The sequence below is a fragment of the Geotrypetes seraphini genome, chromosome 7 (genome assembly GCF_902459505.1).
Source record: "Geotrypetes seraphini chromosome 7, aGeoSer1.1, whole genome shotgun sequence".
Taxonomy (NCBI): domain Eukaryota; kingdom Metazoa; phylum Chordata; class Amphibia; order Gymnophiona; family Dermophiidae; genus Geotrypetes; species Geotrypetes seraphini.
This window is the reverse complement of record NC_047090.1, coordinates 73,546,109-73,561,396: the sequence shown is the minus strand read 5'-3', so window position 1 is coordinate 73,561,396 and position 15,288 is coordinate 73,546,109. Positions and strand designations below refer to the sequence as shown.

The 15,288-nt window shown below is 39.4% G+C and overlaps 1 protein-coding gene across 5 annotated transcripts in view; it reads right to left on the bottom strand.

The window, feature by feature from the left end:
• LOC117363329 (lymphoid-restricted membrane protein-like) overlaps nucleotides 1–15,288 on the bottom strand; it is a 248,868-nt gene that overhangs the window by 67,595 nt on the left and 165,985 nt on the right. For all 5 annotated transcript variants that reach the window (XR_004540024.1, XM_033950851.1, XM_033950852.1 and 2 more), the window contains 3 exons: nucleotides 8,418–8,481; nucleotides 8,295–8,322; nucleotides 5,518–5,658 (listed from right to left, as the gene is read on the bottom strand). Coding sequence is in view for 4 of the 5 variants with exons in the window: in XM_033950851.1 (XP_033806742.1) it covers nucleotides 5,518–5,658; nucleotides 8,295–8,322; nucleotides 8,418–8,481 (233 nt within the window). In the remaining variant the exon portion in view is untranslated. The remainder of the gene's footprint in view (nucleotides 1–5,517; nucleotides 5,659–8,294; nucleotides 8,323–8,417; nucleotides 8,482–15,288) is intronic.

Here is a 15,288-nt window from a genome sequence, read left to right as displayed (position 1 = left end):
TCACTGGCATTAAGCCCAAATATTCAATGCCGGGCAGTTTCTGGTGACTGGCACTGAATACCCGGTTTCATTTTGGGCTACAGCAATATTCAGTGCTATCTGGTTATTGCTTAGCAGCTAAAGATAAGCCACATAATTAGTAGGCCTATTTTAGTTGCTAAATATAGCCAGTTTAGTGCTGAATCTATCCAGTTATAGCCAGTTAGTGGCTAGTTGTGAATAATAAGTGGGAGATAGCCATTATCTTCTGCTAAATATCTGCTGCTAGGCACTGACATGCTATTTATTACATTTATATTCCACACTATCAAAATTTATAGGCAGATTACAAATTAATATTTACAATAACAACCAGTCAGAAACCTTTCCTAACCAGTTTAATAGTTTTGAATATCAGGGGGGGGGTAGTGTTTCATTATTTAATTTGGAACTTGTTTGTTCACCCCGAGTGGGAAGGATGCCAAGAATAAGGACCTTGGTAAGAAGACAATAGGATTCTGAACACAAGCCCTGGAGAAGAGGGGACTTAGAGGGAATATGATAGAGACTTACAAGATCATGAAGGGCATAGAGAAAGTGAAGAGGGACAGATTCTTCAAACTTTCAACAAATAAAAGAACAAGAGGGCGTTTGAAAATGTTGAAAGGGGATAGATTCAAAACAAATGCTAGGAAGTTCTTCTTTACCCAACGTGTGGTGGACACCTGGAATGCGCTTCCAGAGGGCGTGATAGGACAGAGCACAGTATTGGGGTTCAAGAAAGGATTGGACAATTTTCTGTTGGAAAAGGGGATAGAGGGGTATAGATAGGGGATTACTGCACAGGTCCTGGACCTGTTGAGCCTCCGCATGAGCGGACTGCTGGGCACGATGGACCTCAGATCTGACCCAGCGGAGGCATTGCTTATGTTCTTATGGGACATCTGGTGTTGAGGACCCATCCTGTTGGAGGGAGGAGATTCTACCTGTTGCAGAGTGCTGAGGCAGCCTGTTGGAGCACTGTGTGAATACTGCAAGTGCATGGATCCTTGCTGTTGGCTGAGAACCCCTACCTGCTACAGTATGTATAGGCATTTTCTTTATTCTTATCACAGTATCAAACAGCCCCACTGGCTATCTCCATTCCACACTTCTCCCCTGTATAGGCAGCTCCATCCATGGCAAGTTAACACCCTATCCCCCTCAGTCAAACATCTTTTCCACCTTGAAGACAAACTCTCAAGTTGTCCAGGCACCCCTCTGGAATGTGTGCTTACCTTTTTGAAGGATCAGTGCTCATAGGAGTATAGGAAGGTAAAAGTTTTCTGTCCACAACACTCTTCACTGAATAGTATCACCATTATCACATAAGGCTGTTAAGGTGCTTCACAACCTAGTTGGACACTAGGGCTGCAATGGAGTGGAGGTAGGGAGGAAGACAGTATCAAGGAAAATGTCTGAAGATAGTCACTTCTGTCAGTGAGGAAAAAGGAAATACTCAAGATGTGGTATATCCTTACCACAGGGAGGGAAATTGAGATGCCATGCATGGGGCTGCGGTAAGGAAGGAAGGCAGAAATACCTGACTGATTTGTTCAAATAGGACTTTTCACAGGGGATTTAATTTTTTATTTTTTTTAATTTGGGGTGGGGGAGTAGGAAGATTACTATGTGCAGGAAAAATTTGATGTGCTAATGTGAGACCTTTGCGTACCATGTTAAGCAAAGTTTTGGCAGTCACGTTTTATAGCAAGCAGTGTTGTTCAAAATGCTTAAATAAAATGTAATGCTCGAGTACAAGTACCGTGAAGAACACATTTTAAAAAAGCAACTATTGTTAATGTTTTTATCTAAAGAATTTTATTGCTCTACAATTAAAGCCACTTTTCTTTTAGTAAAACTTAAAAATGATTGTCACTCATACAAGTGTGCTTGTGCTCTTATTAAACCAGCACAAGTAAGTGTTCAACAACTGCACTGGCAGAACGTGGATTGCTGAGACTGAATGAAAAGTTCCTTCAAACCAGTCCAGGCTACAATATTACTGATGTCTAACTGAGTCTATATATATTGATCAAGGGAATCTATCTATCTGAAACACTTGACTTCCATATAGTAAAAAAAAAAAACAAACAAAAAAAACAACACTTTATCATCATTATCTGCATTAGAAGCTGAGGTCTAATTCATCATTTGCATCTTCATTATCATCATGCTGGCTAATTACAAATAAGGCTTTCACAAATTTAGAATCACTTTTCTAACAATTTTTCATTTGATGGCAATCTGACTATAAGAGAAATGATGCAAGAGTGTCAAAAGTGTGGGGGCCCTTCAGTTTTAGGGCCAAACAAGCAAGCTTCCTCTCTAAAGGCTATAAATCCAGTAGACATTATCCCCAATGTAAAATTTTCCTTGGTATGTGTTATGGTAGAGACATGTCTGATCACCAAGAATTGCTACCAGCTTCAGCTTTATCTCTACTAGAGAATGACATGGGGACCGTTTACTGCGGTAAACCATGGTCATTGCAGTAAATTCACAGGAATGTAGACATTTACAACTGGTTTACCGCAGGAATGGAGACAAGACCTTTCACTGCCCCACGGGAGTGGTGAAAAGTCTTGTTCCTTGTGGTAAAAAATTTTGCCTGTGTCAGACTTAATAATAATAATAATAATAACTTTATTTTTATATACCGCCAGCTATCTTGCGACTTCTAGGCGGTTTACAATAAAGAAACTGTGAATACAATGAAGGAAATGTAAATACAATTAAGAGAAACTTTACGTACAATGAATTAAAGAGTATAGCAGTGTACATCTCAATACAATAAAGGGAAACTTTACGTACAATGAATTAAAGAGTATTGCAGTATACATCTCGTACAATGGATTAAAGAGTATTACATTACATTACATTACATTACATTAGGGATTTCTATTCCGCCATTACCTTGCGGTTCAAGGCGGATTACAAAAGGTTAATTTAAAAAGAACAGAGTTACAATGATTAGCTAGAGAGGTAGATTGTAGATTTTATAAACATTTTGCGGGTTGTTGAGGGTGAGGTGGTTTGTAAGAGAGTTAATAGGTGGTCATAGTGGAGATTCTTTTGTTATAATTAGTGTAGTAATGGGTAGATCAAATGTCAGTTTTAGAGTTACTAAGAGGTCGTGGTGTTATTGTTGTTTCAGGAATTTCTTGAAAAGTGTGGTTTTTATTTCTTTTCTGAACGTCCTATAGTCTGGGGTGGTCATCAGAAGGTTGGAGATCTGGTTGTCCAGCCTTGCGGCTTGAGTGGCTAGGAGGCCGTCGTGTAGTTTTGTTCTTTTTACTTCCTTGATTGGGGGGGTATGAATGGGGAGTGCGTTTTTCTGTGTCTGGTGGTGGGTGCTTGGATGAGGCGATTGTTCAAATATGATGGGCTGTCTCCGTGTAGGGTTTTAAATAGTATGCAGTAGAATTTGAATTGGATTCTTTCTTGGATTGGAAGCCAATGTGAGTTGATGAAGGCTTCAGTGATGTGGTCATGTTTTTTCAATGAGTATATGAGTCTCAGAGCTGTATTTTGGATTGTTTGGAGTTGTCTTATCGTAGTTGCAGGGCAAGGGAGGAAGAGGATGTTACAGTAGTCCAATATACCTAGTATTAGGGATTGTACTATAAGTTGGAATTGTGTTCTTTCAAAGAATTTTCGGACTTGTCTCAGATTTCTCATGATTGCAAATGATTTCTGAATTGTTTTATTTATTTGCGGTTGCATAGTGCAGCATCTGTCTATGGTCGTTCCAAGTAGTTTTATAGTGGTTTGGATGGGATATTTGATTGTGTTTATATCTAAGTTGGTTGTGGTTTGGACCTTGTCATTTTCGAGGAGGATGAATTTGGTTTTTTCTTGGTTGAGTTTAAGTTTGTGATTTTTCATCCAGGTTGTGACTGTTACATCTGATAATATTAATAATGTTAGCAACAGTTTGTGTGTTGCAAGGCCAGGAAGTGCCAAGCTGTTTGCACAGAAGTAGAAATGTTCCGTAAATTGAATAGGGTGTTCATAGTTAGTGGTTAGGGGTTGGGGTTAACAGTTTGCAAGATCAGGTATGTGATGATGTTACGAGGGGGGTTAATGTTCCGGTTCGTTGCCTAGGTATTTCAAGAATAGGTAAGTTTTTAGGTGTTTCCTGAATTCTTCATAGTTGTTTGTTTGTGCAATTAGTTTTTCTAGGTCTTTACCCCATATGGCTGTTTGATATGATAGCAGTTGTTGATGGCATCTCCTCCCCAGCTCCTCTTACGCCTATTTTACCTTCAGGAGCCAGCCATGCCACAATGAAGACAGAACGAACCCAAAACCAAAGCCTGAAACCAATGCGATTTGAAGAATAAAATAACCAGACAAGAAAAGGTAGAAAAAAATTTTTATATTTTGTGATTAGAATATTTCAGATTTGAAATATGTATCTTGCTAGAGCTGGTATTAGACATAACTGGGGACCGCAAAGCCTAGGCTGTGCTTCTTTAGCTTACAGCTGGCTTAGGGCTCTCTCTCTGATCAGTTGTCCTAATTGCACTCCCCTAACACTATTCCTGCCATGTGTGGCTGAAGTATTCTATTAGTTTGATATTTGTAGCAATTTGATATCTATAGTATTTGATATTTGTAGTAATTTGGTTTGTTCAGTTTTCACAATAATGGAGGGGATATTTGTGAAAAGGAGATGAGACTGGTTTTGTTGATCCTTGCTCTGTATTATTTGTGTTTATAAAATGACAATTGTATAGAATATTGTCTCTTTGTGTACTTTAATAAAATAAGTTCAGTATAAAATCATAACTATGAGGCTTGTGCGGATGTGATCTGACAGTTTGCAGGGCGGGGACTGAGCTCGCGGGGATGGGGTGGGAACAGTGAAATTTTTTTCCCCGTGTCATTCTCTAATCTCTACTTCAAAGTGACTCAACTAACAACTGTTCTGTTTGGCTTGAGACCAATAACCAGGCAACGCCACTGTTCTTATAGGCTATATTCACTGAACAGCAAAATTTAAGAAGAAATTATCCATTGTACGCATGATGTTTGTAATAGTAAAATCCTGTTCCAGGTTTTGCTGTTTGATTTGGTTTACTGAAGAATCATTTACATCTTTGCTTCTGCTTTTACTTTTTACTGAAATCCTCATATGTAAATTGGCAAAAGTACTAAAAATTGATGAAATTACTTCAGTAAAAGTACCAAATGTTATCCTGTACTTCTTTACAAGTAAATGTAACAAAATTTTAATAAGTACAGTAATTAGTTATATTTATTTAGTTACTATATACAACACAGTTGACAAGCTATACTAAACTTTAGTGTGAATTTCACTGCATAGGATGAGCAGTTTATTATAACATATTGCCTTATATTAACATTTAATATTTCTTCAACATGGGAAGCAATCATGAGTCATGGGACAAATTATTGCTTAAATGTTCAGTACTATTTATATTACCAAACTGCTGCCTCAAAGCAGTCCCTTCCCCACAACAAATTACTCACCGCCAGCAAATTTAAACAATTTGTTATTTCCCTTTTCAAGTTCTCCTCAGCCAAGTCCCGAGACCTTTCTTCAAGTCTAAGTCTCTTCTCCAAGGTGAACAAGTCACATGTGAAACCCAATGATAATCGAAGAAACTCTGCCTGCCATAGGTAAGAGAAGAGCATGAGACACAAAGCACTAGTACAGTACATAAAATGTATTTTGCATTGCACATTTTAAAAAAAAATATCAAACCTACTTTAATAAGGTCAGTGCTAACCTCTGAAATCTAAAATTAAGTTCCAGGTATAATTGCATGAAAAATGGCCTTCCATGTGTACGGAAAGTCAGAGGACTGGGGTTTCTTATCGGCTTTGTACAATATAGATAAGATGTCCTGTTTTAATTATGCAAATCTTTTGTCTTAACCATTAAAAATATTTTATATCAATGGCTTATGGATACAGATTATACAGCTATGTTGTATGGCATAATTTGAAAACATGCATCTATTGTATTAGGCTAGTTTTAGAACAGTGCCACCTAAAAAAAAATGAAATGTGACTTTTATACTTATATTAGAAATTTCCTAAAAAAAAAAAATTTTAAATATAAAAAAGAACCCAGGGGTGTGGCTTGCTGGCAGCCAAGATGGTCGTGTGAGTTTACAGCTTTTCCTCCATTGACACCATTTAGAGGACTATTGGGAGCTATTTTATTTTAAACGAGTGAATCAAGAAGCATCAAGAAGAGAATGGCTTCTGGGAAACAGACAAAGATTGAGTCATCAGCTACAGGAGGAAATCCAAAGGAAAACATACACTCGACCAGAGTGGACACAGCAGCAATGACCAACAAATTGGAATCACTATGGGTTAAAATACAGGGAAGACTGTAGAGCAAGCCTGGTCTTTATTCAAGGACACAGTGAGTGAGGTGCAAAATCTGTATATCCGCAGATTTAGAAAAGGATGCAAAAAGAGCTGAACAAAAGACCTAGCATGGATAACTAAAGAAATGAAGAAAGCAATAGGAGATAAAAAAAATTCATTCTGGAAATGGAAAAAGGACAAAATCGGGGAGAACTGGAAAGAGCACAGGAAGCATCAAAAAGAATGTCACCATGTGGTTAGAAGAGCAAAATGAGAATATGAAGAGAGGCTAGCCAGGGAAGCATGAAATTTCAAACCGTTCTTCAGATATGTTAAAGGGAAGCAGCCGGCAAGGGAGGAGGTGAGACGCTGGATGAAGGAGATAGGAAAGGAGTGGTAAAGGAAGAAAAAGAAGTGGCAGATAGACTAAACATGTTCTTTCCGTCAGTATTTACAAAAGAGGACACAAACATGCCGGAACCTGAAAAAATCTTCAAAGGAGATCAAGCAGAAAAATTAACATCCATGGAGGTAAGCCTGAAGACATACATAAACAGATAGATTAAAAACTAACAAATCTCCGGGCCTGGACGGAATCCACCCTAGGGTATTGAAAGAACTAAAGGAGGAAATAGCGGAACTACTACAGCAGATTTGTAATCTATCCCTGAAAACAGGCGTGATCGGAGGATTGCAAGATAGCTAATGTTATGCCCATCTTTAAAAAAGGATCAAGAGGTGACCCGGGTAACTACAGACCGGTAAGTCTGACTTTGGTTCCGGGGAAGATGGCAGAAGCGCTGATAAAGACAGCATCAATGAGCATCTAGAAAGGAATAAACTGATGAAAACAAGCCAACATGGCTTCTGCAAGGGAAGATCATGCCTAACCAACTTTACACTTCTTCGAAGGAATTAAACAAATGGACAAAGGGGACCCCAAAGATATCGTATACTTAGATTTCGAAAAAGCCTTTGACAAGATACCCCATAAACGCCTACTATAGAAACTGAAGAACCATAGGGTGGAAGGAGACGTACATAGATGGATCAAAAATTGGTTGGCGGATAGGAAGCAAAGGGTAGGAGTGAAGGGCCACTACTCTGACTGGAGGAGTGTCATGAGTGTGTTCCGCAGGGGTCGGTACTCGGACCGCTGCTGTTCAATGTATTTATAAATGATCTAGAAACAGGGACAAAGTGCGAAGTAATAAAATTCGCAGACAACACCAAACTATTTAATGGAGTTGGGATTAAAGGGGACTGTGAGAATTTACAGAGACGGGCCTGCCGGCTAGATGGCAGCAAGACCCGTCCGGCCAACAATTTAGAGGTTAGTTGGGGGGGAGATTTGAGGGGTCATCGGGGGGGGGGGGGGGAGTGTGGCTTTATGGCAGGAGGGGTTGGGCACCCTCCTGCCGGCGATCAGACAGGCGGGCAGCCACTATACTTATTGCGGCAGGGAGATCCCTTGCCACGATAAGTGTAGTGGCCGCGTCTACTCCAACCCGATTCTCTAACCGGCGTTTAACATGGACGCCAGTTACAGAATTGGGGTTAGTGTAGGCCCCAGTCTATATAGGACACCCCTCCCAGGTGTCCTATACAGAATTAGGGCCTAAATTTCTCAAGAAAGCAATGTTCACTTATTTAATCAAGGCTTTGTTTACTCTCAGTACTTTCGTTAGAGGCAGACAGTACCAAAATGTAGTAGGACTCCAACTTTCTCTACAACTAATTACTAAAACTAGTTCAAACAAAAACAAAGTAGGATACCAAGCTTGCCAGTGGGGGAAAAAATGTAACTCTTAAGAACTTTAAATCTTTCAATGATTAAAAATAAAAGGTAAATGCATTTCACAATAATCTTCAAAGCAATAGCTATAAATGATCAGAATTGCACTACAGAATGGAGTATTTCTTACCTCTGTTTCCCTCTCACTGTAGGATCCCCTAAAGAAAAGATAAAGGTATTTTATATACAGTTTCTAGGGAAAGAGTGTAGATAAGACTTACTATTTGAAGAAAGATACAAAAAAGTTGCTTACCTGTTCTTTTGGTCAAATTTGACCTTTTTGGAGCTTGGCAGAAGGGCAGCACAAGTAGAATACCCTAAGAACGAAGATCATAACATCGTGTTAATTAAAAACAGTCCTCTAAAATAAAAAGCTGCAGCTTCACTCAAAAAGAAGTAAAGCAACAGTATGTAATACATTTATTTTTCAGGACAAAGGATGTCCTTGAATAAGAGATTACCGTATTTCCCCGCATATAGGCTGCCCCCATGTTGAGGCCGCAGAAAACAGCAGCCTATATTTAAAAACTGGAAGATAAGCCACCCCATGGTATTCACCGCAGCTTATCTTCCTGTACCTCCCCTGTCTTTTTAAATCATCCACCCCGGTACCTTTTTTGGACACCCCCTTCCCGCTGGCACGTGGCTCAGGTCTCCAGCTGCAATCTCTTAGGCATCCAGACTACCCCCACACCGCCTGCTGAATGGATGACGTCAGCTCTTGCGAGATTCGCAAGAACTGACCTCAGCCACTCAGCAAGCGGTGCAGGGGCAGGCCAGATGCTGAAGAGATCATGGCTGCCCTGCACTGCTGGAGACCTGAGCCGCGTGTCAGCGAGTGGGTCCGATAAAGGTGTGGGGGTGGGATGATTTAAAAGGCCACCCCATTTAACTAGGCCACACCCCATACATGGGTCTGTAAAACTCATGTATAGATCGCGGCCTATATATGGGGGGAATACGGTAGATGTAAGTCATTGGAACTTAATAGTATGACATCAGGGACCTTCTCCTTTGTTGTTCTGTACAGTGCTGCATATGTCTGGTAGCGCTCTAGAAATAATTAATAGCAGTAGTAATAAGACATCAGGAAGTTTCAGTGAAAAGGTAGTGGGTGTACCAGAACAGTCATACAATAGAAACAAAAAGTGAAATTAAAATACGATATAAGAATTAAGGATTCTTAATGATAAACTGAAATGATGTTGTGGCCATGTTAGTCCACTCTTCAAGGTAATATGTAGAAATAAAACAAACACAAAGGGTAAAAAACAAACCAAAAAACACCCCCCACCTTTTTTATTGGACTAAATGTAGTTTGTGATTAGCTTTTGAAGATAAACACTTCTTCCTCAGATGAGAAATAAGCAAATACTGGCAAAATCAGTATATAAGGAAAGCATTTCAGTGGTAGTTGGTGACAAAGCAGTTTGGATTTCTTTGCAGTGGGAAAGAAATCCAAGGTGTTTGTTAAGTAGAGAGACATTGAAGTGCCAAAGCAGTTACATTAGCTTTCTTTCTCATTAAAAAGAAATTTAATTTGTTAAATAGGAGACAGAGTGGCATGGAGTGTCTTCCTTCCTCTGGCCTGTGTGGAGCTGGTACAAGCATTATGCTAACTGTTCATTTTGGAACAATTTGTTATAAGGGCAACAGACACCCAGAATGAGCCTTCAGCCTCGCATCACCGGCACTGAAGTCATCATTATAACCCTACCTCCTCACCCCACACATTTAAAAAATAAGTACTCTTATATTAATATATAATTGTGTCAGCACATGAGAAACAAGTAATTTGTGACTTATGAGACTATAAAAGTCTGGCACATTTATACATTAAAATTAATCCATACTTCAATGATTGAAGGTTCTCTCAGGAATGTGAGTTCTCTTAGGGAGAGGAGAAGGTGTATGCTGCAGATGGGAGTTGATTACCTATTTGGACATAACCAATTGGGCTTCAGGTCAGGCTTTAGTACCAAAACAGTTATGGCCTCTTTGTTAAACCGTTTACATTCCCTATTTAGTCAAGGCACAAGTGCTCTGACTCTACAGTTGGATCTTAGCTGTGCCTTTGACTTGGTGAACCACATCATTCTATTGGACCGCCTGGAATCCATAGGAATTTCAGAAAAATTTCTGAATTGGCTCCAAGGATTTCTGACCAAAAGATCGTACCAGGTGTTTAATGATGGTAATCTGTCCTAAAGTTGGGAAAACTCTTGGGGGGCTCCCCTTTGTCCCCAACTCTAACATCTATCTTGTTTCGTTGGGAAATCTGTTTCAAAGTTTAACGCTTAATTTTTATATCTATGCAGATGACATTACTGTAGTCATCCCGCTAATTTGTTTGTCATCTGAATTCACAAATTTTTTATCAAGTATTTTATTATTTTATAAATCTTTATTCATATTTTTAAAACTCACAATAAGTATAACACAAATGCAATCATTTTATACTTTAACATTACTTATTATATCATCAAATTATAGCTTTAATCAAATATCTCCCCTCTCTTATATCCAACAATTAATCATAAAATATTTCCACCCCCCCGGGATGTGTATGAACAAAAGGGAATTAATATTTATTCTATGCAATAATTTCAATATTTACAGTATCTAGTTAATGGCTCCTAAATAACCTGAAATTTTTTAAAATTTCCCTGCTGTATAGCAATTATCCTTTCTATTTTGACAATGTGGCATAGAGAGTAATTCAGCCTCTTCCAGTTTTTCCAGTTATTCGTAATCTGTTGTATGGCAACCTGTCATAATGAGCAGAAGCAAGTATTTTAAACCAGAGATTGAGCTTTGGATGACCGCTTTTAAACTGAAACTAAACACTGAAAAACACCAAATTTTTCTTAGCAACGCCCAACGATAAGATCAAAGAAACTACAATTCATGCGAGTGGGAGGGAATGTAACATAGAACAATGCATAAAAATACTAGGTATAATTGGATAAACACCTTACCCTGGAAAAACATACTGACTTAGTGTTTAAAAAAAATGTATTTCAGTACTCTGGAAGCTCTGCACCATCAAGAAGTTCTGTGACAAAGTCTCTTTTTCTCTGCTGGTGCAGTCTTCTATTTTGAGTATTCTGGATTACTGTGATATTGTGTATCTAGGGGCTTACAAGAAAATACTCAAGAAACAGACTGATTAATAACACAGCAGTTCGCCTCATTTTTGGAGAAAAAAAAAAATGGGAGCACATTACTAAACTAAACTAAACTAAGCCTTAAGTTTATATACCGCATCATCTCCACGGAAGTGGAGCTCGACACGGTTTACAAAGCTTAAAAATATAGGAAGAGAGAGGAGAAGGAGTTACAAAAGCATATAAAAAGAGGGGATGAAAACAGGGGAAGAGATGTTATATGTTAGAGAAAAGCCAGGTTTTCAGTTGTTTTCGGAATAGTTGGAGGGAGCCCAGGTTCCGCAGCGGGATAGTGAGATCGTTCCAAAGGCCTGTGATTTTGGAGAGAAGGGATCTTCCCAGTTTACCTGCGTGGAGGATGCTGTGTGGAGAGGGGAAGGATAGTTTATGTCTGTGGGTTGATCTGGTGGTAGCAGGCGTCAGGGTGAGGAAGGATAGAGGGATTAGGGGCGGAAGGATGCCGTGAATGATCTTGAAAGCCAGGCAGGAGCATTTGAAATGAACTCTGGAAAGTACTGGGAGCCAGTGAAGATTGGTAAGTAGTGGGGAGACGTGGTCAAATTTGCGTTTAGCAAAAATCAGCTTGGCTGCAGTGTTCTGGATAAGCTGGAGTCTGCGAAGACTTTTTTTTGTTAGGCATAAATAAATGGCATTACAGTAATCAAGTTTGGATAGGATGATGGATTGTACAAGGACAGTGAAATGTTTTTGGTGAAAGTAGGATCTAACTTTCCTCAGCATATGGAGGCTGAAAAACATGATTTTGCCAAGGAATTCAGGTGATCGTTTAGGGAGAGGGAGGAATCGATAGTGATGCCGAGGACCTTGCTTGAGAACTCAAGGTGCAGAGCAGGGCCTGTGGGTAGAGTGAATAGGGTGGGCAGGTGTACTAATTTGGGGCCAAGCCAGAGTAATTTTGTTTTTGATTCATTTAATTTCATCTGTACAGAGAGGGACCAGGCGTGAAGTCTCATTATGCATGAAGTGATGTTCTCTTGGAGGTTTGAAAGATTCTGATCTGTTTCGAGGAGGATAAGGATATCGTCTGCATATGTGTAAATTGTTTCAAGGGGGGATAGTTTGAGGAGCTTCAGGGAGGTCATATACATGTGGTAGGGGATAGGGGAGAGCCCTGTGGGACACCACAGGATGGTGTCCACGAAGCGGATTTGGAGCCGTTTGTGTTAACGATGTAGGAACGAGCGCGAAGGAAGTTTGAGAACCACTATAGGACAGAGGAGTCTATTCCTATCTCAGAAAGCCGCGGAGAGATCGAACTGTAGAAGAACAGCAAATTTGTTTCGAGCGTGTAGTTGTTGCACCTTTGAAATTAAGGAAACTAGGAGGGACTCGGTGCTGAAATTGGGCCTAAATCCATATTGGTAGTGTTGGAGAATCTCTCTAGGTAAGAGGAGAGCTGAGTAGCGACTATGAACTCTAGAAGTTTAGTTAAGAGGGATGTTAGCTATGGGGCGGTAGTTCGATGGTAAGGAAGGGTCGAGATCGGCTTTTTTCAGAAGAGGGGATAAGGCAATGTGTCCCATTTCTGTGGAGAACAGGCCTGATAGTAAGGCTTTATTTATAAGGTAAGTAAGGGAAGAGATGGCCTGCGCAGGGATGTTTTCGTAAGGTAGGATGGAAAGGGGTCTAGGATGCACTTGCAGGATTTAAGTTTGAGGTAAAGTTTAGAGATCTGGGTCTCGGATACAAGTTCGAATGTAGTCCATGATCTGTCAGCAGGGATAGGGTCGGAGGCTTTCGGAGGAAGAGAGTTGTAAGAGATAGCTGGGGGAACGAACTCTTTATGGTAGTGATCTTCTCGTTGAAGAATTTGGCTAGGTCATTTGGAGATGGGAGGGGGGGAGGGAGAGGAGTCGTTTTTAGAAGTTACTACTTTTTATCAAAAACTTCATTGGTTGCCGGTAGAGTCCAGAGTTCTTTTGAAATTCTTTAGTATCTGTTATAAAGCAGTTTTTGGTATGTTACCAGACTATCTTGCACTTCATTTTCTCTTGAGTCACTCTAACAAGAGTACCCATTAACCTATTTTAACCTATTTTAACTATCCCTCTATTAAGTCCTGTCACTATAAAAAGTTTCTTGAGAGAACTTTCGCTTTCCAGGCTGCTAAATTGAATACGTGGCTTGGAAAAACTATGTTAGAGGCTACTTCTTATTTTGATTTTAGAAAATTGTTAAAGACCCATCTGTTTGATAGGTTGATGCCTTAATATGTTCCATGTTTTTACAAAAAATCTCATGTTAACTATTTTATCTGCCTATTTTACCTTTTATGTTATTCCTATTCACACTATATGTATTAACTTTTCTTGTTGTAAACTGCTTCAAACCTTTTGGTATAGTGGTATATAAAAAATAAATTATTATTTTCTGAAGGAAATTGTATATTCAGATTGTGGCCAACCTTTCTGTTCAGATCGCTACAAAGGCTCTCAGAGCCATCCATTATATTTTACAAGATTGATCTCCGACTGATTCAAAAATAGTAGACTTCACATTGTTCTACCTATAGACTCCTGAGGCAGGTCCATTTGGGGCCAAAACATGATCATGCCATGTCTTGATATACAATAAAAGGACAGTGAGCAGAGTCATCTTCACTGTATATTTTCTACTTTGTATGCTGCAAATGGGCCATTTGGCCTTTAATTGCCACTACGTTTCTATGTAAATTGCTACCAAAGATGATCAAGGGTGTTTCTCTTTCCTGTTTCATTGTAGGAAGAATTAAGATTTTGTTGTCGCCTCAGTAACAGCAGAACTCTTCCCATTTGTGAACACAAACTTTCAACAAAGACAATGAAAGGTAGCCACATAAGCAAACCTGCCTTGCAAACCAGTGCTAACACCCAAAGCAAACAAAAACTCTAAATGAAAAAGGTAACACTGGAATGGATTATTGCATGAGCCCTTGGATACCAATACATCTATTAGAGAATATAGAAAGGATCAAACTGCTATAGATCCCTACACACTAGCAGAATACTTGACCACACTCACATAAAATAGACAGATCAAACAAGTGACCACAAATTAAGTACAAATATGCAGGCAAACAAATTTATCTTAGTATAATTTCAACAAAACTACACAAATTTTAATACTAATTTATATCTCCTTCTCCTGTTCACCACTTTAGACAAATTTGATTTATTTATTTGACAGAGTGACCAGTTGAATTGAGGGACAGTGCTAGATGTAGTGAACTTAGATTTTAGCAAAGACCACCAGTTACGCACAATGGAGATCATTCTGAGGAAAGGGACATAATGGACTACATAGTTGGATTATTTACTTGTAATGGAGCTTCTCTGTGACAGCAGGATAAAATCAACCACACTAATGGGCAATATTCCCAACAATGCCAGGTTGGATCATAAAGCTAAAAACACTGGTCATATGCAAGTACAGCCTCTTGTGTGGCTGTTGCTTCCCCCCCCCCCCTCAGTTCATTCAAATGCTTAGTTAACGTCATCAGAAGGGGAGGTGGGAAGGCACAACAGGGTAGGCAACTGTTAGCTGCTGTTTGCCTTAGCTGTACATGAGAGAAAAAGAGAGAGAGAAAGAAAAAGAAAGAGAAAGAGAGAAAGAGAAAAAGAGAGAAAGAGAGAAAAAGAAATAGAAAGAAAGAGATCAGATCTCTGTTCTTGTCTTGCCAGCAAACAAAAAAAAAAAGAGGAAGGAGCAATGCTCACATAAGGAAGCAGCTACTTGTGTATGTCCACCAGAGCATGTAAGAAACTTTTAGGCTCTTTCCTCTGTAAGAGAGGATTCTGACCAGGAACTGTCATTCATCTGTGTGGCCGATTTATCTTACTTGTCCATAAACACCATTAAATTTGACAAAAATCTAAACACAGATCAGCTTCTTCTTAGGTACCTCCCTCTGTATCCAACTGACTTGACCAATCAGGGATTTTAGCCCCTCCTCGTGCA